General features: G+C 42.0%; 1 protein-coding gene across 2 annotated transcripts in view; it reads left to right on the top strand.

The window, feature by feature from the left end:
* The window catches only part of LOC120957587 (lachesin), a 117,835-nt gene that overhangs the window by 77,261 nt on the left and 17,836 nt on the right, over positions 1-22,738 (top strand). For both annotated transcript variants that reach the window (XM_040379869.2, XM_049608557.1), the window contains exons 5-8: positions 15,096-15,303; positions 19,430-19,585; positions 19,656-19,784; positions 19,998-20,135. In XM_040379869.2, the coding sequence (XP_040235803.1) occupies positions 15,096-15,303; positions 19,430-19,585; positions 19,656-19,784; positions 19,998-20,135 (631 nt within the window). The remainder of the gene's footprint in view (positions 1-15,095; positions 15,304-19,429; positions 19,586-19,655; positions 19,785-19,997; positions 20,136-22,738) is intronic.

Genomic DNA, 22,738 nt, shown 5'->3' with positions numbered 1-22,738 from the left:
TGCACTAAAATAACTACAAAACTATGAAATCAAATAAGCTTTCATCACTACTATGAGTAAATGTCATTGATTTAATGAAACTCGTTGCCATTTGACCCGTTTTTCTCATTTTTAAGGCGTTTTTCCCGTTGTGCCATAGCAAGTATATAAAAGAAGCATGTCCCTGCCGTGATTATAGTCATAAAATCATAAAAAAATCAGGACATTATGTTTTTTTCGGACATTTTTACTATTTGGGTGAAATAACCCAAGGTCAAGCGTAATACAATCGTTATCAGTTTGTTATTTGAAAGCCCATTTTAAAACGTATGCTAAAAACACGTTTTAACGATCAAAATGATAACATAAAGCACCGGCAAACGAAATCAAATTAACCGTAAAAAGGATAACGATCCCACTCCAGAAATTCAAGTTCCAGAAGGTTTGGTTTGATTTTATTCCCCCTTTTTCTTTCATAACACCGCTTAACAGCTTAGCACTTGCATCAATGCGGACAAACACGCAAAAGCTTCACCGTACACTTGTGGGGGGGAATATCCTAGCATCGCCTTATTATCTATTGTGGTCCCTAGAAACGATGGAACGAAGGGGTGACTGGAATGCATATCCCCCCCCCCCGCTGTTGAGACAAGAAACATGGAAAACATCGGTACATCAGTTGAATGTGAGCTCGGGTTTCGCTTTCGTACCAGGCCATTGCAACGAAGAAAACGACTAGCACGAGTACGTGATGTGACTGTGAATGTTAATATATATTTGCCAACCATCCTCCCCACCTGCCAGCCAGCGGACCAGCAACCAGGCTACTGCCTGACCACGATGCTTCGTCGAAGGAATTTCATTTCATTTCTGCACCGAACCGCATTCTCTGGCTGTTTCGTTTTCGGTTCTGAACCGTCCGACCAATACAACTCTGACCGCTATGATTTGGTGGAAAACTACAGCTTCGATTGTTTCTTCGTAGCTGGTCAGTTGCAGTTTCCTCCCGGGCAAAAGCATTGCCAGAGCTGTGAGTGTGTGTGTGTGTGTGTGTGTGTGTGTGTGTGTGTGTGTGTGAACGTGGAAGTTGCTAGAAAATATCGAATAGAAGGAATGGAGCCGGAAAAGCACCCGAAAGATGTATGCCGTCCAAATGGCCCTGGCAAAGGAATGCTGCCTAACAGCAATCTCGACCAGCGGCACACCAGCTCCCAGCCCACCGATCTACTCAAGGTTTATGTGTTCGATAAACAGAAAACATCTCTTTCTCTGATTGCATTTATTGCAATTGTTCCTCGCTGCTGGACGTTGCTTCGCCTTTCTACCATTCTTCTTCTTTTTTGTAGGCTTACAAAATACGGAAAAGAGCGGCCATGGACGCAGCATGCTCGGTTTCGATACCGAGAGCCTCGTTAGCGTTTTACTACAGCTTCCCGCCCGGTTGTGCCCGGTACCGGACAGGTTGAAGTGTTTTTCTGCTGTTCGTACCGCTTTTCCACATATTAAAGAAAATTGGCATGAAGGAAAAGCTTCAAACACTTGCACTGGCGTACAAGAAGTTCATTGCTCGCCGTGCCGTGCCCCGTAACCGTTCCGTATCGGTACTGGGCAGGATAAGAGGGAAGCTTATCAAACAGATGAAACAGTGCGCTTTCAAATACGTAGTACACCGTTTATTGGAAGCATTGCAGAAGATGCGGACCATCTCGCACTACTATGATGCTGTTCCAACCTTTTCTCTTTTGCTGAAGATTGTTGAAAGAGCTTTTCAAGTGTGGATTAAAGACTTTATCCTTACAATTGTTAGCGTAATGTAACGAGATTCTGCCTGGATCAGTGAAGAAGCGGATAATTGAATTAAGTGAGATTTTCGTAATCTGGCTCGTTTGAAAGGTTTCACATTCGCTAAGTTGTTGCAATTACGTGATATTTTAAAACTGTTTCTCCATTTATAAGACATTTCCTTCCTTTCATATTTATCACAATAACCGTAATCGGTATAGTCCTGATCTTAACCACTTATGTGTTTTGTGATTTACTAAATCAGTAGCAGTATAGTTATTCATGCGCATAAGGAACAGCTTGTACAGTTTTATGGTGGCGTGTAGATGCGATGTGATCTGGACAAGCCACACATATTGGCGTGTGTGAATTCAGTCTCGGACAGAAATGTGGATTCCCATGGCTAAAATGCACAACCATTGTTTTGTTTGCATAAGTTATGCTTTAGCAAACAAGATGTGTATGGCGGTAGGTACAAATTGTGGAAAAAACGTGAACGGCTTAGTTGTTCAGCTCAGTTTACGCCGATTGGCATACTGACTGGTAAACAGATTTTTGAAAATTTAAAATGAAGCCAAAGGAAAGAACCTTGTTGGAGTTATTACATTTTAAATGAAGGTTTAATATATTTAGGGCAAATGAAATTAAACACACCAGTCAAAAGTAAAACGGCAAAGGCTGATTTAAAAAAAAACACACACACAATAGATAAACACATTGGTCTAAGATTGAAAATGTGTGTATTATTACCACCGTGATCACACAATTTTATTGGAATAGCTACTTATCTCATATTATCCAAAAAATAAATTCCAAAATTTTGCTTTTTAGTACAATTTAAAATTGTCATACCGTTTTCACTGTTAAAATGTTAAAATGAGTTAATTTTTTTATTGATGCCTAAGTACAAAAAATGAAAAAACAAAATTAAAGAAGCTCAATAATTTCCATTTTCATTAGCTTTTTTGCCCTGTTCAAATCGACTCAGTCTAAAATAAGATCTTAATAAAGCTTAAAAAGAAACCTAAAGTAGTTACAATTTCAATAACACACAAATCAATAACGAAATAATAAAAAAAAACTTGGAAAAAACCAATAGAAGTCTTATAAATACAGGCATTTCAACAATTTTTCTGAGATACGAGGAAAACTAAGGATCAATGAATCCTGGAATGTTAAAGATGTTCAAGTCATATTGGAAGCTGTTGTAAAGGAATATTGAACGCGGTTATTTAATAGTTTTCAAGAACCAAACAAATATTATCAACAATTTAACTCCAACTGTTAACTTTAGCCAATCATGGAAATACGTTTCATTCGCGATCAAGTAAATAAAGCGGTATAAATAAACCATAGTTGGGTAATACAATTAGGAAAAATTATGTTGCTTGCATTGCCATACACATTTTGAATGAAGACTTTTATTTACGCGACTTAAACACTACTTATTCTGCACGGGATCAATCTCTACCCTCATACGACTCTAGTGGAGGAATATAATTATGAAGCGAAATGGAATCAACGTTTAAACCAGCGATGGAATGTAATTGGAATGCAAATAAACAAACCAACTCGACAGCATTAGCTTGAAGCGGTGGTGGAGCGCCGATACTATCACAGTGAGATAGTCCTCGTTTTAACGAAAGTGCATCCACCACTCACCGGCACAGCACTCTCGACCTGAACCATTACCAAGCAACTCGTTGCCTTGCCGTGCCCTTCCGAACTAGGTGCCGAACGCTGTAATTGACATTTATTTATATTTTTCTTCCAATCAATTTACAACCCCGGTTCGACTTCCATTTGGAAAACTCCTCTCTCTCTCGCGAGCACACAGCATCCCACAATTGGTTCAGCGTGAAGGAGGAAAATACCATTGCCCTGCTGGAAAACAAACGGCATCAAGGAAATGGCATCAAGAGAAAAGCAGCTTACGTTTTCCGTGTACTTTTTGCTGTGTTACTGCTATGTGTTTTGCTTTTTCTCTTCGCCTGTTATGTTACTCGTGTTAGTATACCCGGGGACGCAGAAAAGTGCTCGGGTCAGTGGCAGTAGCCAGTCGATAGGAGCGACATCGTAAGTGGAACGGGAAATCTCATTTGAGAAATTCTTGTAATAACGATGGGTAGGACTTCGTTTGGCGCTAGCTGGGACGGTCTTGAGCCGGGCCATTCAGCTTCACTTTTCCGCCAGAGTGCTCGCTCGATTGATCAGAAGGAAGGAAAATAGACGCTGCGCCTGTTGTTGTATTGCTAGTGAAGATGTTTGCAGCGTGGCTGATGGCTGATGTAGTTATTCTTTTTCTTCTCAATCTCACTCCTCCAACCTTTTCTCTTGCGCTAACTGACATGGCGTAAAACGATTGAATTGAAGCTCGCTAGTACGATAGAATTCGGATGCACGGGAGCGCATCAAACTCGTTCCTTTTCCATCCTCGTTCCTGGCGATCTGTAAGAAGCAAACAATTCTCCTCACCTACGTCTTCTTGGGCCATCCTTATCTTCTCGGGGGGAACTGTTAGCCACGCGTTGGGAATTTTATTTTTCTCTGCACTTCGACATCTTTACACACATGCCCACACTCGTGATGAGGGATGAAACTATACCACACACACACACACACACACACACACACACACAAGCTGTACGCGCACGTCCGCACAATTGAGATTGAGCAAACATAAATAAATTGAAGTGCCTTGTTAGGGGCAGCAAACTGGGACCAGCAAACAGGAAGCGAGCAGACGGCTCCGCTTCTTCGAACAAACCGTTGTTGCATCGCTGCATCCCAAAGGAATCGCCCGCGTCTAGCTGTACTTGCGGCAGTGCCTTTCCGTGTACTGAGGCTTGAATAAGTAAAAAAAAGAGAAGGAAACGGTCAGGCCACTAAAGTTTATGATCCACAACGGGTACCGGGCTAGACAGCCCGCCGGGTTGGTTTGAAGTACCGGAGCAGCGCAAAGTGGTTTGGTGAAATAAAACAAAAAATCTAACGAGCTAGGGCATTGCTAGTTTACAGCGAAAAACTGCACCAAGAGCTTGTGCAGTTTTGGGTAGTTCTGTTGAAAAAAGTTGTTTTTGTTGTTGTTGTTGTTGAACTCTTTTTGCTGCCATAAGTTTGTTCGGAAGGTGCTGCTGCGGGGGTTGTTGTAAACTTTGAAACTTTTTCCCCGACCTGGAGTATGGTTTGTGTGAGGCATACTTTTTTGGAAGCTAACAAACTGGATCTTGTACGATACAGCCCAAGTGAGTGGAAAGGAGCGAAAAGGTTATAAGAAATGGACAGAGCGAAGCACAAAAACGCAAGCGGTAGCAGCGAAAGAAAAACCGATATAAATAAACAAACGCTAGGTTCAGGGAGAGAGAGAGAGAGAATGAGATAGTGGTGGGCATACATCCAAATAAAAGTTAACTTTATTTGCCACTTCGTAGCACGTTCAACCGTACCGCTTGCTAACGTGTTGCACTGTCCCGGGAAGCGGTCCCCGGGATGCCAATAAAGTATGCTTTAACAAACAGGAAACGGTACTATCGTGCTGTTGGGAGTTCGATTGGATGACAGTTTCGTTTCCACCCAGCTCGTACCCATTCTGCACGCACCATTACTTGCCTTTAGGTGTCTGTGTGGGTGTGTGTGGGTGTTTGAAATGTTAATACCAGCAATTAAATGGATGGTTTAAGATAGGGAGAATATTATGAAGCTTCTCTTAATAGACTACAAAGACAGCGTTGTAGCTCTTGGCTGCAATTATTGTGCATTAAAGGATTTGTGCTTTTATTAAATGCAGCACATAGCTAATTATTAGTTGCAATGTAATTCTACACCTCGTCCAGCATAAAGCCTAATGCAAGCACTGCCTCTCTTGTATTGGATTCGGAAAGCTTCTTTATTGGTTTTGTGGATGTTATCATTATGAAGTAACTGTCCAATCGATAATCAATTTTCTAAAAAAAACACTGAACCTATCATTTGAATGACATATTTCTGAATAGATATGCCATTCATTAGCAACTCACAGTATCAGATATGAAAAAGCGTGTGAAAGACATTAGCTACAAAGGTTTATTGGTATAACAATAATAACAGCTCTTCCATTTTTATTAAGTTAATTTAACAATAAATTATAACAGTTATAGTAATACAGCCAAAATGTTGTAAATCAACACACAGTATTGTTACTTTATACTTCGACTGCAAGATCTGACATTTGCAACCTGATCATGCTTCAAGATTCGAAGGTTCCAGGTACTGTTCGAAACTAGTTGTATCATCACTAGTTCAACTATTAACAAGAAATTATATAATTTTCCCAATACATGTTAGACTTTACACAAAAATGTCCATTTACATCATGTATAGATGATGAACCTTTTGTCGTGTGTTTTTTCAGCTTGATAGCTTCAACTTGTCAATGATCAATTCGTATAGCTTGCAATACGGTGAATTTCGCTACCGTTCGATTCGACGCCTGCTGTCGATTTGAACATCATCACAAATACATTAAACAAATGTAATTTTGAAAAAAGATGACGTTTTTAGTGATACAGCCAAGCCATTTTTACTACAATGACTCTTACGTCGTAGTTGGAGGGAATTATTAACTGTGTACGAGATGTATACGGCGCCGGTCTGGTGGTACAGTCGTCAACTCGAACGACTTAACAACATGTCCGTCATGTATTCAATCCCCGAATAGACCGTGCCCCTGACTTGACTATCCTGCTATGGTAACAAAAAGACACTGAGAGCCAAGCACACTTCACTAGTGGGGGGTACAGGCAGGCCTTGACCGGCAGCGGTTGTTGTGCCAAAAGAAGAAGAAGAAGTACAAAATGTTAAAGTTTGAAAAGTACTGTTATTATGTCTCAGAAGAATCATGAAAAATTAATAAAAAATATTTTTGTAAAGTGAAATCCTACAGAAAACCGGGCCAGGAATGTGATTTTTAAAACTCAGTTGATTTTCTAAATTTCATTTGGTTCAAATACAAAATTGTACTCAACAAATAACTTTGTGAAGCAAAATTTATTACACTTCTTTCAAATATTTTTTACATCAAAATTACGTTGAATTTTTCACTGTGTTTTGAGGTTTACTTTTCACTGTATTCAGAAAAGTGACAGTGGAGTTATCAAGATTCGCTGTATCACTCAGTTACCCAACAGGACCACAAACATCGAACATTAATCATCGACCATGACGATCGTGACACTTTAAACCTTTGAATGTTTTCCAATTGAATTGTTCCGGATCCCACGAGTTAGTGCAAAACAGGGAGAAGGTGAAATCAATATTCAGTTCTCAGAGAGTGTGCTGTAAAATAATTAAACGTTAGCATTTTCCATCACTGGAGATAGAGCGTTCTCGATAGGATAGCATTTACCCTGATCCGAACAAACACTTGCGGACGGTTTGGGATGGCCTTACGCTCGTGACCTTTTTCCCTCGATGTTCGATCGGTTATAGATATTGGCCTCAAAGTCAACACTTCGGGAGTGAGTTATCTTTTCTTTTTCTCTCGTCATGTGCTAGCTTTCAACTTTCCTTCCCGTGCCACACTCTATGCAAATAATTCGGCTGTGTCCGGAAATCTTTCCAATGAGTGAGACACCGTACCGGAAGCAGGCATGAGCCTCGATGTCGATTGTTCCGGGTAGTTGCATCCGGACGGGTGGTCGCTTGGCCCTCGACAAACAGGAAGGGCTACTCTGTCAATAGCGCCAGGACGTTCGGAGCTGGCAGATGACTTCCGGTGTCCGGATGACCAAAACTCACGTTGGCGAAGCAAAATGTTTGCCGATTAACATGGGCTGGGTTCAGCGTTTAGGGTTGGCGCAGGGAAGTAGCAGTCTTGCCGCTAAGAAAATGCTTCTAGAACTCTCTATTTCGGTTTAGCTATGGAAATAGTTTTGAAGAAATGATAAAGTAGTCTTATTCTAGTTTGGTTTACTCTAAAGTCTCTCATTTATATCATTCGATAGTTTTTACAATTATTGTCATTTATATGTTAACTTCAAGTTGTAGTTAATCGAATAGAAATTGAAAGCAATGGCAAATAATTACCACCAAAACCAACAATTAAACCATTGACAGCATGACAATGCTTTTCGCAATGAATGACAATGAATTTTCGCTAATTTATTCGCACAAAGTCTCTTCTTAAATGTACTATCACGACTATTAGGTTGACTCCAAAATTATGTATTTATGAACATTTCCGATGGGACTTCATTGAGTTTCATTCGTTTCTGTTTCATATCCACAAAAGCTCCCACTCATGCTAATCCACATACTAGCAAACCATTTCACCAGCGTGCCGTAGCGTGTCTCCATGTGCGCATCAATCTCGATCGCTATCACAGGCTGAAGATCACCATGCAACCGGGCCCAGCGCAAACGTTAATAGGCCATCAAGGCTGATGAAAATTTAGCACCGAAAGCCGTGCGCGCTGCGGCAGATAAATTATCATCCCATGCAGTGAAATGTGGCTCATGAATATGCTATTACGCCTTACCCCGTCCTGGGTACTGGGCTGTGCAGGGGAGCTCGGGAACCCATTCGGCGTACAAACATGTCTCATTGCAGCGCCTCCGCCCCGTGGATAATGCTTGAGCAAAGTATGGGGTAAAGGAAAATCAATTTACTATTCAAAACGATCCATCCGCCGTAAACGGAACTTAAGAATGGAATTAAAACGAGCCATGTAAGGAGTGGTTGATGGAATAAGAAGAAAAAAAAGCAAACAAACTGATATCTTATGGCTTCTAAAAGGAGCAAAGAATGGGAAAAAGCTGTTGTGGGTTGCTGTAATCATGACACTCATTGGAGTGCATGCATTGAGCGACTTGTGAGCCCCATCGTTTTTTTTTCTTTATTTCTTCCATGAATTTACGCCCAACGTTCGTTGACACCCTGGCACAAGTAAAATATGATGAATAATTATTTTTTCTCTGATCGTGTGTTTTCTTGGCCACTTTTTTGTCAACGAGATGAAGTCACTTTAGAAAGGGCATGTTGCTTTATACCTTCTAACCGGCTAACTTCAACCTCGTGTCGATCATTTTCAATACAGTGTGTGTGTCTGTGTGGCAGTTTTTTGTGTTGTTTTATTCTTCAAGCATTCTTTTGTCTGGGCATTCTGTTTCCAGCCGCTGTCAAAGTTTGCTTTTGCTCGTTTTCTTCCATTTTTCCCCTTTTTTCATTTTGTTTTTGTATGGTAATACTGAAAAAAGAAACGAAACAGGCGTTAGCAAGCGACTTGCCATCCATCCAACAAACCAACACACATACACACCGTGAATGAAAAGATCTTTCACTCCCAGTCGGCAGGCATGGCCAATGGAGGCTTTCAATATACGCTGGGCGGGCTGGGAAAGTGGAAATGTATTATTCATAAGACAGCTTATTTAGCACTGTGCTCGGTAGCGAAAAAGTAAAACTAACTAAAGCGAAAGAAACCTCCCGTCCTGCACGCGGGCTGCCACTGCTGTGAGGGTGATACAAACTCCCAGACTAGCAGCACAGGAGCAAGGGGCGAAAAAAAAGAAGCCAAGAAGTCATCACCACTCTCCGGGCAGTGAGCAGGAGGTGTACGAGGTGGTGCATTGATGAACGCGATGAAACGAGGAAAGTAAAAAGTCAAACGATCAAAGGACGCAAAGAAAGGACAATCATCCCTGTGACCCTCCGTCCAACAACACTCCCGTTTCCCAGTGAAAATCTCCCGCCGTTAAGCATACTAAACGAGCACGGTGCAGGCAAAAAAAGGAAAAATTGTATGAATGATCATGAGCTTGCATGTGCGCCCGGGCCTGGCGACCGAGCAACAACAAACCGAACGGGATGGTGTCGATATGGAAGAAGGCTAATGAGTCAGCAGACTGGCGTGTCATGTTACCAGCGCCTCGCCGCGCTAGACGATCCCGGGGCGGACAATGAGGACAAACTTTTTTTTTTTTTGCTTTAACCTGCGCGTCGAGTTGCTCCTGTTTGATCAAGCTGCAGTCAATTAATTTTCAATTATTACCACCTCAATTATGTTACGTGAGGTAGAAGGGTGGAGAGTTTTTCCCCTGTGTTATTGTTCTTCGTCAACCCATTACCCTCGAAGGCAGTGTTGCATTGGCATTGTATTTCGATTTTTCTTTTGACGTGGAAAATGTGACAATAGAGAGTAAGGTGAGGCAAAAAACGATGAAATGAAAAAAAGCATTAGTTCTGAAGAAGTTTACACTGAAATTAGCTTTTGATAGGGTCTCATAGGAAGTTCAAAAACAGAAGAGTTTATTTTACCCTGTATCAAGGCGAAGATCACAGTTGAGTTTTTTTTTTTTGTTAATGCAGTAAAACTGTGAAAAGTGTTTTTTTGTTACATGAAAAGATGTTAAAATTGAATAAGATTATGTTTTAATAATGAAGTGTTATAATGTTTGTACTATTGGAATTTATGGCCTGCGTGCACCCACTAGTGAAAGTGGGCTTGCCTTTAAGTGACTCTTTGTTACCATAGCAGGATAGTCAGTCCTACGTATGGGGCACGGTCTATTCATGGCTTGAACGTAAAAAATGTGAAATACATACTTTTTGGAAATGTTTTTTTATTATTTATTTTTCAACTAATTAGCACATTGAATTGGATATCTGAATCTTTGTAGCTGGGTATATTTGTAATTAGGCAAAATTACTTAATTCTCATTAGATAATTTAACTATTACATTTAAGATACAACACCAGCCAAAAGCAGATGTTTTATTGCATGCTTTAGTTAAAACAGCTTATCGGAAGCTATTTTCCTGATATATACATGGTAGTTTTGTTCTAGTAGATCAAAAACATTCCATAACGCCACGGACATTGCAGGGTAGCTGTCCAGAAGATGCTAGAGGAAAATACTGCACAAACACATTGAGAAGACCCTTGGAGTATCTCAGAAAGTCATATCTCATCGATTAAATTCAATGCACGATTAACCGAAAGCTAGAGATTAGGGTCCCTCGTGAACGAATCCTGAGAGAAGACGTCCAAGCGGTGCATATAAAAACGCATTGGGCAGCATTTAAATGGAATGTTATACCCATTATTCAGTGGTGGAATAACAACACTGGAGGCCGTTAGTGATCACACAAATGTAGGCCATTTTGAAGTGTCCAGCGAGTATTGGTATGGGAAATTCTAAACCATTAAACAATTGAGAAGCAAATTTACTTGTATGCGGGAGATGATTTTCATTTATTGGGGTCCTCAGGGCCTCAGACCTCAGGGCCCTACGAAGTAACTTAGTTTGCATACTGCTAATCCACTCCTGTCTACCTGTTGTATAGCTCCGGTTTACAGTTTGTCATGAAATTTTTATTCAGGAAAAAATTCTCTTGGCTAAAAGTTTGCGTAGTTCCATTGTACACATTGTATAAAACCTTTTTTCATACTACACTACAGCGTTATGTTGAATATTTGTCATGGATTTTTTGGTGTATAAGCTTGGACGAAAACACAGTTTTTGTTACCAATCATTTTTATGCGCTAGTCTCTTTTTTATATTTGACGTTGATTTCAGTTCACATCTCGTATTCAAATAAACTCCAAATGCGCTTCACACTCTTACCTGTACCGCAACAACACCAATGGAAGACCGAATGTGCTAGAAAATATTTCACCTTGATGGCAAGCGTCGGTCATGTTTGTCGATGCTGATGTTCATTAATTCGGCTCCCTAAACGACGTCCAATCTTGCAATCGGGATCCTTGGGGCTCCGGGTGTGTACAAGTGACAACATAAACGTCCAGCAAAAACAACTTAACGATACAGCCTCCACCACTTCTGTGTCATGTCCTGCGGCCCGCAGGGCATACTCTATTACGAGGTTTTCTTATTTTGCCTTGAGCCTTTTCAGAATACCCAAATAAAGAGGGGGGGGGGGGGGGGAGGCACCATTCAACCCGTTCATTCGTACGTTCATACGTTCGTTCGTTCGTTGGTTCGTTCGTTTGCTGGTTCATTCGGCTGGTCGTTTGAATTGGTCGTTTGGCTGTTGTTTTTCCTCACTGGTGCAATGTTGTTGGATGTGATGGGGTGATGTTGTTTTTGTATTTTATTTTTTCCTACCTTCCACTCTTTGCACGCTCACCTGCAAAACCCTTTCGGCCCACCCGCTGATCGCTATGTTTTGAATGTTTGTGTGCGGCTGATGTTGTTCCGGTTTCACAAAGCGCCGACCTCGCTTTGCCGTTGCTGCTGTTGTTTTCACCTTTTTCCGTTCCCATGCTCTGACTGTATGTGTGTGTGCCGATGATGACTATACGGCAACGATGAGAAAGAACGAGAAAGAAAAAAAAATGGCACTCCCGAATTGCTGCTGCCCGGCACGGCACTCAACATTGGCCACTCACTCAACGTCCCCTTTTTATTTGCAGAATAAATTGATAAAATTTGAATATAAATGGAATAAAACCCTGAAACTCTTACCGGAGTATTACTCAATCCAACGTGTATATCGGCCACACGGTGTATTTTTTCTTCTTCTCCACTTTCTTCAGTGCGTCTGTATGTGTGTGTGTGTGTGTTGGAGTGTTTGAAGAGGAGCTTTTTTTGCTGCTGCTTACTCTCCCTCACGTTCTCGAGCAACACAAAAAGTGGCCGTCCTCGGTTCGGGACCGCTGCTGATGGTTTTTCGCACGCTGTACAGTTAAAGAAATCGTTTCAATCCACTCGTTTGCCTTCCAATTTTAGTGTTCCAACCAGTTCCACCCATACACACACACACACACTCACACACCGAACGGAAGGGCAAGGATATTTGGCTCGGTATCCGATCTGGTTTCCGGTCCGGTTGAAATTTTCCCCTTTTCATCCTTTATGTGATGGTATTGCCCTTTGCGCTCGTTGCGAGCGTACGGTGTTGGTTTCCGAGGTCCAGTTTGGTGCTGGCTCGTCCCTTCCAGAAGCGCTCCTTGGAGATCTATACAAAAGCATACGAACGTAAGGAAAAGGGCCATCGCTGAAGCACGGTTGCATTACGGCACGGATATAGCCAGCCAAATAGCAGACACAAACACGCACATACGAGCATGTGTTTGTCTATGTTTGAATTTTATTTTCCATGATCTGACGGATTCGTTATCGGAGCTGGTGGGTGAGATTCTTTTGATTTCGTTTGAAGCACGAGCAAGCTACCGGATGCTCGTGGAACGGTGGCTGGGTGGAAAGTCTAACGGATATTTCCCTTTTTTCCGGTGCACAAAACTCCGTAATGCTATTCAATTGAGTCACAAATACGATGATCCATATGTGGATGTGTGTAACTAGCTCACTCACGGGGTTGAGGCACATTGCAGCACTGTTGAATATATAATAACCCTTCACAGGTGGAATTTCTGTAAGCGAGTTGTGGTTGAGCAAACGTACGAACATCGGTCATCACGGACGGGCAGTGCAGTAATTATATTAGTTTATTGTATTAGTTTATTTTACTGTTTGCATCAATAGATGCCTCAAACGCACATATTTTTGTTTTTTTTTCGTTTTTGTTAAATATTTTAATTTCCATTAGGAAATCATTATTAAACAAAGCAAGTATTTAAACAGATTTTGCCAACTATGATTTCATTTTATCTTAGTTTAACGTTCAACCGACTTTGATTTTATTGTCGTTTGTGAAAAATCTACTAAAATTTAATGTTTTTGCACTACATTCTCTTACATTAAACTGTATGCCAACTTGCAAGACTCTATGAAAATATCTAAAATCAGAGTGATTACTATATCTTATTACTATCGGCGTTACAATTACGTCATTATGTGATTAGAAGTTATTAAAGTGACGAAAAGTGAAATGTACTGTTTCTGAGAGCAGCGAATTGAAATTATTTTAAATATTATAAGCAACAAAACACAAATAGTTAAACATTGATCTCTTAAAAACAAACTTAATGACTCAGATGCAAATAGCAAGAAAAGGCAACATACTGGAATAAATATTTGAATTTATTTATATTTAAACAAAATTGTATCGAAATCGAGTTTATTGTACTTTATATGCTTAAAAAATCTACTTCAAAACGAGCTTTAAGTGCCCCAAGGATAGCAAATGGCTCAAAAGCAACCACCAAAGCAACCAAAAGAAAGACTCCCTCACCTAATGGTTACCTTATAAATCTTTTTGTAAGACATGAACGACTTTCGCCTTTTTCGTGCGAATCGACATTTGCAACACTCCCACCGTTACTGCGAGAACTTCTGTTCGCAAAGTTTTTACCGCTGCAAGCTTGACGAAGACGATGATGACCTGAAAACCCCCGTCGAACGGGCAACTCCAGCCTCGTGCCGGAGGCTCACAGTGTCACAGAGCCCTGCTGTCACGGTCACGGCAGACAGGTTAATGAGGCGTCAATTGGATTTCGTCCCAGCTGTCGCTTTCCGTCCGTGATGGTGGCCAAGAAACAGTCCGCCAAATTGCGCCGTTCTTTGCACCGGACCGAGAACGAAACGAACCGTCCACGGTTGGGTCCCCCCGTTTTTCGGGTGACCATTATACGCCCGTGAGCAGAGAACGTGCCCGGCAGTGGCCGTTAAGAAGCAGTTACAGCAGCGAACCTCCTGACTAGCTGCCAACCACTCATCCTCAGATTCTCATCTCTCACTCCGCACACATTCTCTCTCTCTCCCGTGAGTTGGGTTGCGCCATTTCGGTGAATTATACGTAGTTTTGTCCCTCGGTGTGTGCCGCGCTGGGGGAGCTTATGCCGTCTTTGGTGGGTTTTACGACACGGGCGGACCGCACCGGCACGCTGGTACACCTTTTCCTGCTTGGCTTCGTTGCCGATTGATGGTAATTTCATTTGCACTTTGCTCGATGTCGATGTCAACGGCGCCCCTTGGCTGGGCTGGATGGTAAGGCGAAGGCTAGCCCGCCAGTAGTACACACAACAAACATAGAGATTTATTCAATTTCTAAAATTCATTATTCATGCAGTGGCAAAGTTTGAATTAAGCAATTTATATTATTATTCAATTTGTTATTTATTACGACAACACACAACCTGCCCCAGGTTACGGTCGGGTGTGTGGGTGAACAGGGCGAGGACAAGGACCGACCACGAGTACCACCAAAAGGAGGGACGGGGGACGTTTGAATCAAGCTGTGACATCGACAAACTCATCGATGTGCTACCGATGTGGGTTGGTGCGCCGGTTTAAGCACGCAACGTATCATCTTTTGCCCATGCTATACCTTCCACCCTCCAACCCTTTTCTGACCTCCACCCGCTTATTTATTCAACATATTTTCTTACCACTTCTCTCCCTTCGTTGCTCTGCTGCTGTATCGTTTCATTGCAGGTGGCCTGGGTGCGGGTAGACACGCAAACCATCCTCTCGATACACCACAACGTGATAACGCAGAACCCACGCATTAGCCTCACCTATAACGACCACCGGTCTTGGTACCTGCACATCCGGGAGGTGGAGGAGAGCGACCGGGGCTGGTACATGTGCCAGGTCAACACCGATCCCATGAGATCTCGCAAGGGCTACTTACAGGTTGTGGGTAAGTATGGCGCAATGGTAAACAGTGCACCACACCGATTGCAGGGCTTGTAATTCAATTCTGTTATGTCATTCTTATGAAGCCGTTGCTAGTTAGTATAGCAATTACGTTCGGCACTGCAAAGTAATTACCAGTAGTGCTGGAGGTTTTCAATAAAATTTAATGTGATAAGATTCTGAACTCAATGCAAGAGTAGAAGTATGATTAAACCATTAGACTTTTAGTTGGTGGACTGCAATTCTTCACAAATGACGTTGTTGAGGGTCATTTCGACGTTTGCTTTGGCTGGGTGAACGTTTAAATCAAGTTTAAAAAAATATAATAACTAAACATATCAGATTTCTACAGCTGTATGTAATTGCAGCTCGATCTATACTTTAAAAGCAAACATAAAAATCTAGATGAAATTATCTAAAAAAAAACACATTTTTACAAATTTACATAATCATCGCAGACCACGTTAAAGGCACTCAAGGGCAGCCAAAATGCCAGAATGAAACCTTAAAATGTGTCTCTGAAAAAGAAAAAAAGTTGAATTATGTACTCAATTTTTATAATTTTCTAATTACATTGTACAGGTTTGCTTTATAAATATTTCAATTTCACATAGAATCAACTTTATCGATTACTATCGTCTAGAATTCCAAATTATGTTAAAAAGACTATCTGACCCTTTTCAAATGTGGCAGAAGATTTTCTTCCTTTAAATTCTACAGCTGATTCTCTAACACTCATTCTCTAATACAGTAAATTCTCTACATGGTGTGCTTCTTACGATTTAGTATTGTGTCTTGAAAAATGTTCTGTCTTGTCTTTCTTCCGATCCTCTACAAGTATAACTCATGCTTATAGTGTCTGAGATGCCTCTATTCCCCGTGCGTCCTTGTCTAAGTATCTTGGCGTCTTCTTTGACCCGAGTCTTTCTTTCAAAGAGCATACGGACTATGTCATCAACAAGGCCAACAAAAGTCTTGGTTATATTTGTCGCATGTCCACTGAAATTCGCGATCCTTTCTGTCTTAAGTCCCTTTATTGTTGCTGGGTCCGTTCCGTACTGGAATATGCCTCTATCATCTGGTCTCCTGTCCAAGTATCTCTGCTCCAAAGGATTGAGAGGATCCAGAGACGTTTTACGAGGGTTGTATTTCGTAGGTAGCTGCGTAATCACTCTATTCTGCTTCCTTCGTACGACGATAGATGCACTCTATTAGGCCTTTCTAAGTTGGAGCACCGTCTCTCGGTGGCTCAGGCTTCTTTCGTTGCTGGCATATTGCTTAATACGATTGATACTCCTTCCCTTCTGTCGCGCTTACATTTGTATGCGTCTTGTGGCACCTTACGTAATCGTTTTCGTCTCCACTAACCTATATGTCGTACACGTTTTGCTCACAATGAGCCTTTTGTAAGAGCTATTTCGTCTTTTAAGAGTACTTCAGATCTGTTCGATTTCAACCTATCCTATCCTGTGCCCTACCGACTCTGTCTTCGCTCGTTTCTCGCACCATCAACTCCTTCCACCTCTCTTCCAGCCTCTTCTTACTCCCGAATAATTGTACACTTTAGTCAGTAAGCACGATTGCTGTAACAAAACGTGGCCGAGCAATTAATAAAATAAAATAAAATAAAATTACTTTCAAAATCACAAAAATCTAGATTGACTACGTACATTGCCCTCTGCGAATCATATTTTTTTACCTTCTATTTGGCGTAAAGTCCTACTTAGATATGCCAGCCTATACAGGCCTATACATAATTCAGTACCACGCGATCGATTCTAGGCTTGAACTCATGACGGGCATGTTATTGAGTCGTTTGAGTTGACGAATGTACCATGGGACCGCCCTACAAATCATAATTAAAAGTAGTATTTTGCCTTTTTTGTACATTCTAAAGTTTTCAATTTACTTTTTACCAATGTTTGAAGCTGTTTTGCATTCGATATTCACAAATAATATTTGTCTTTTACGTCAGTTACCAACATTCATCTAAACTTTCGGAAGCCGAAAACTTAAAGGCCACCATCCAAATGTTATTCTAACGTGGCAAAATTAAAATCTACAACTTAGTTTCTTGTTGAACTTTGGTTAGCCTCAAGCTCCAGGAAATGGAAAGATGATACAAAAATATCGACCGCTCTCCTAACAGACAAACATAAGCTATTCCAGGAATTCTAGAGCTGCTTGAGTGAGCACTCGGCCAATTAGTGCTCAATTGCAAAAGATTGAGATTCGCGGAAAAATAATAATTCGTTCAAGCTTGTGCTGCTTTCTGCAACAACAACAAAAAAATGTGCAATTCCGTTTCATCTCTTGAAAGGTCCAATTCCAGAAATTATTAATTTCTTATTGTTTACCTTCGCCGCACAAAGGAAGATTAGAAATGTACAAAACGTGTCACTACTAATACAGCTCCGCCTGCTAGCCCTCAGAGCGAAACATTCACTCCTGCTTTATTGCACAACATTGCCCATCACACTAATCGACTTGTGAAATGTAAATTGAGTGCCAACGGTACGGTGAGATCGCAATGCAATTTGCATTAACCGCCAAAACATTCCGATAGCAGCGATAGGAAATTGTTCCGCGTGTTTTTGTGTGTGTGTATGTTTGTGTTTGTGCCCTTCCTACACCCCGAAAGCATAACAGAAATTCAATTCATCAGCAATGCGATTAAGCTTTATCTGCCCTGCCGGCGTGCAGCATTTATCGCGCAAACATATCACAACCGTGTCACACCTCCGCACAGTGTGGGTGAACCGATACCGGCCCGGGGCCAAACATCATGCGGGCCAGACATCAAAAAACAAACGTCCCCACGCTGCTTAACGGATTAGCCACCCAGAGCAAAGGTGTGCTGGTCGGCAAGGGGTGTGCTTCTGCTCACACGATTATCACCTATCACCAAAAACGGCACGGCTGAAAAGAGCAGCAGTGCGGGGGGAATGGAAGAAAAACGGCAAAGCTCTTTATGCTTTTGCACATTATGCACGAACCATTATTGCAGTGGCCGGCGGTCAAACAAACAGTGCGAAACGGTGGCGCTGGGACGGCCCGGGAACGATTAACGACACCGTCGGCTGTTTGTTTATGCTCAACAGCAACTGGACCTCTCAGTGTGCGGCGTGTGTGCTGGGTAAAGTTAACATTGCAAGCGATCTGTCTCTCTGTACGGATACGTCCCGGATTCACACACTTGCTGCCTGGCAGTGGTGCATTTTCAATATTTTCATCACCCGATTAAGCATCGCCACCGGGCATTGTTTACGAGCAGCGAGATAATGCCCGAGCTTTGCGAATTAATGTTTCATCGCTGCCCCCGGGGCCCGCTGGTTCGCACGCGCTGACACGCTTGTTGAGCGGGTGGTTGGTTGATCAGCGGTGATTTTTTAAATGTCATATTTTGATTTGATTTTCGTGTACATGGTTGTTATCGGGATGTTTTTAATTATAAATTATTGCATACGAATACAGCATAATACGTGGAAAAAGCAGCTTGTTCTGATTAAAACAAAGTATTCTATATTTTTCAAGAGGAATGTTTTATAATGCATGCAATGGAAGAGGAGACTGATGTTTGTGTCATATGTGAAAAGCATTTTTTGTCATGATATTTGAATAACTTTATTTTCGGATGTTGTAATAACCTTAAGCGGTTGTATTTATTCCGCCTAAAACCAAATTGTTCGATATTTTTGATACAATATCCAGCCATTACGAAAGGTTTTTAATTTTCTACATCATCTTACTGATGGATAATGTAACACAATTGCAAACATTTGAGCCATATTTAGTTAAATATGGAAAATGTTTATATTTTAAATGTATGTAATACAACCAACATTCTAAGCGCGTATCAACGTATTAATTGCGCGATTCTCAACAGTAACCGCGATTTTAATTTGTAACCAATTTTGATGAATTTGTTTTAGAATGTCGGTTCTTTATTATTTTCAGGAATGTGAATCATTCTCGTCAGAGGAAACACTATTTTTTGTGTCCGAAAATGTGTACTTAAGTTATAAAATTGATCGAAAAATTAATAGAAATGTTTCAAGAATATAACTTTGTACGGTTCAACACTAAAATTTCTATAACAACATACTTTTTCACTATAATTTTACTTCCAGTTCCTCCCGCAATCATTGAATCGATGACCAGCAACGATATGGTCGTGCGCGAAGGTACCAACGTAACGCTCAACTGCAAGGCGAAGGGGTTCCCCGAGCCGTACGTGATGTGGCGGCGGGAGGATGGTGACGAGATGGCCATCAGTGGAGAAAATGGTAAGACAAATGGATTCCAATTTTTCAATCCTTGCTGACGTTACTGACGCGTCACTCTTTCACTTCGCAGTAAATGTCGTTGATGGTGAAATACTACACATAACCAAGGTCAGCAGACTCCACATGGCGGCGTACCTGTGCGTTGCATCGAACGGCGTCCCACCGTCCATCAGCAAGCGAGTGCAACTCAGGGTACAGTGTAAGTATACGCCGAACTGTTCGAATGTGTTAAGGTCGAGAGCTAAATATAGAATTCAATGTGAAATTATTTAAATTCAGCGGCAAGGAGCCTGCAAAGACTTAATTCAAAACGATTTTGATGGATTACACTACCAATAGCTAGTTTATGTTTGACTTTCGACCCGTGATGCTAATGCCTCTCTTCATTTTCCATTCCACTTGAACTACCCAGTTCCACCGATGCTGTCGATACCGAACCAGCTCGAGGGAGCTTACGTCGGCCAGGATGTCGTGCTCGAGTGTCACACGGAGGCGTACCCAGCATCAATCAATTACTGGACGACGGAGCGAGGCGATATGATAATATCCGGTAAGCACACAGCGACAAACATCCTCTTCCTGTCAAATCTTTTGCATTGGATAGAAATTAATTTGCTGGGAAATCAGTCCGGAGGCGTTCCGTCCACCCGGTGACACATTTCAAACGCAAACAAGCCCTTAATGAGAATGAATGTTTCCGAATTGTACAGAATGAAGGGTGCGGCGTGGGTGTAAGGGTAGAGTTGTACGGAGTGAAACGATCGTTCTTTTTTCTTGCTGTTTGATTTCATAGGAAATTCTTTTCACGGCACGGGTAAGCAATACGACAACGATAGTCCTACACGCTTGGGGCGTGATCTTTGTAATGCTAACTTGCACCGTTTAACACCAATCAATTGGCAATCAATGAAACTTAACTCAATTTCGTGAATTAGTTACATAATGGAGTGGAGGAAAAGCTGAATGGCACCAATCCAATCCGTAGCCAGTCAGCTGAACCGATCCCGACCACATACTGGACAGTCGATCCCGGTCGACAAGTTCAAACGTCGACCGTTGGCTAGCAGGATAAAAACAAATAGAACCGTATCCCAAACCGACCCTTGAGGCAACGACAAACTCCTCCGATTTGGAGCGAAAGTGTGTGTTTCCTTCGTGAATAAATAAACCAGTCCCCGACCAGTCGGGGGAGACCCACCACAACCAACACACATTCACAGCGGTGCGGGATAACATCTTGACACGAACCGACCCTGCGTAGGTGTGTGTGTATGCGTGAACGGAACGAGACGGCGTATCGATTCGGTTGGCTTAAAAAGCAAGTCAAATCCAATCAGGAAGGACACCGAAATAAATTATCTGCGCCCATGCGTTTGAAGTCCAACTCATCGGTTCCTGGTATCGGTGGCCGGCGAGGGTCAGTTTTCCCAAGGAAACCTGCTGCCAAGCAGTCTGATTTGATCTTCCGCACACACACACACACTCACTGCACACCATCTCTCACACCTCGGTTAATTGAATTGAGACTAAGTGATAGAGATACTTGTCGACTTTTCGGGAGGGGCTTTTCCTGCTAATTCCATTCCCACTGGCCGGATGATACGTGCTGTAACGGGCCCCCATGACTGGCGTGGTTAGGTTCTCCGGACGTGGGATGTACGGTTGGGCGCCCGGCACTCTAAATGGTGTCGCTTTTCCCTGTCAAGTGGCATTAACAGCCAATTTTGTGGAAATTGAAGAGGTTCGAAGGTTCGACATGTTCGTTGATGAGCATCGAATTGAGCAGTCGTATGTTGGTTGATTTGGGGGTTTCTTCTTCCTCTGCTTTTTCACCATTGATTTTTGCCCAATGAAATTCAACCATTGAATGTGTGGCGTTACAATTTCTGTAACGTTTTGCTGCTTTTGTGGATGGGTAGGAAGATTATATTCTGTTTCGTGTTTTAGGAGGATGATTCATTAAAGCTATATAAAAAAATCCATTGAGCTGTTTCAAATAACAGCTCATGATATATGGTTTAAAATCAATGGTTTATAATGCCCTTTGGAGTTAAATTGTGTTTACAATATACAATAGATAACGAAGAGAACGTTTATATATTGTTATGTTTGGACGCATTTCGAACACTCAAACGTGAATTCAGTTCTGTTATAGTCATTCTAGGCTCGTAGAGATCGTCAGCAGAATTTAATAAACGGCACATACAAAGAAGGGGGTTACGAGAGCTAAAGGTTATCCGGATTTCAACGACTGCCCGTATTGGCCGGCGACAGAGTATTCTGGCAGGAATAGAAAGGTAAATCCGCGAAAGCAGCTCGGGAGCAGTCATTGGTTCCGTTCAAGATTTCTGCCGTGCTCAACACATTCGGCGAGGGGCGGGATCCCAAGCAGCAAACACCTAGTCCAGCAGTCGAGACGAGCCATTCATGGTGGGCGAAGCGCGTTGCCTTCCGTTGAATGGACTCTAGCAGCGCAAGTGCCCGAGTAGATGCGGGCCACCAAACAAAGCAAGCAAATTCCAGCAGCGGTCTGATTATACAGTGTCTTGAAACACATAGGACCACAAAGTTCGCGCGTCATGGTTATGGCCAAACCAAGTAGCCGATTGCCACTATTTTTGTTCCTCCTAAATCCTTGACGCAGTACACTCTTTCAAGGTTATCAGCACTGGAAGTTAAACAGCACTGGAGCTCTCGACCGACTGGATGAGCTTATGGCGCACTTATCGATACAGACGCTTAGTGGTTTGTAGTCGAAGATGTTCCTCTGGGTCACGAATTTGACAATAGATTTTAGCATCATCTGCGCAAAGTAGGCAACAATTATCCGGGAGTACCGTGAACAATTAATTTATGTAGAGCAGGAACAACAGAGGCTCTAGGTTACTGTCCTGGGTTACGCCGGAATAGGTGGGAACCCAATCTAACTACATATGATCGATCACATAAATACAAATTCATCCACTTTGCTACGCGGACATTCCGGCCTATACAGGCTTTCGAGACTTAATTCATTACCACACAGCCGGATAGTCAATCCTTGCTACGGGGAGATGGTCAATTCTAGGCTTGAACCCAAGACGGGTATGTTATTGAGACGTTTGAGTCGACGACTGTACCACGGGACCGCCCCTATGTATCTACTGGCAGATG

The sequence above is a fragment of the Anopheles coluzzii genome, chromosome 3 (genome assembly GCF_943734685.1).
Source record: "Anopheles coluzzii chromosome 3, AcolN3, whole genome shotgun sequence".
Taxonomy (NCBI): Eukaryota; Metazoa; Arthropoda; class Insecta; order Diptera; family Culicidae; genus Anopheles; species Anopheles coluzzii.
Note: the sequence above shows the minus strand (reverse complement) of the source record. Positions and strands in the feature narration are given on the sequence as shown.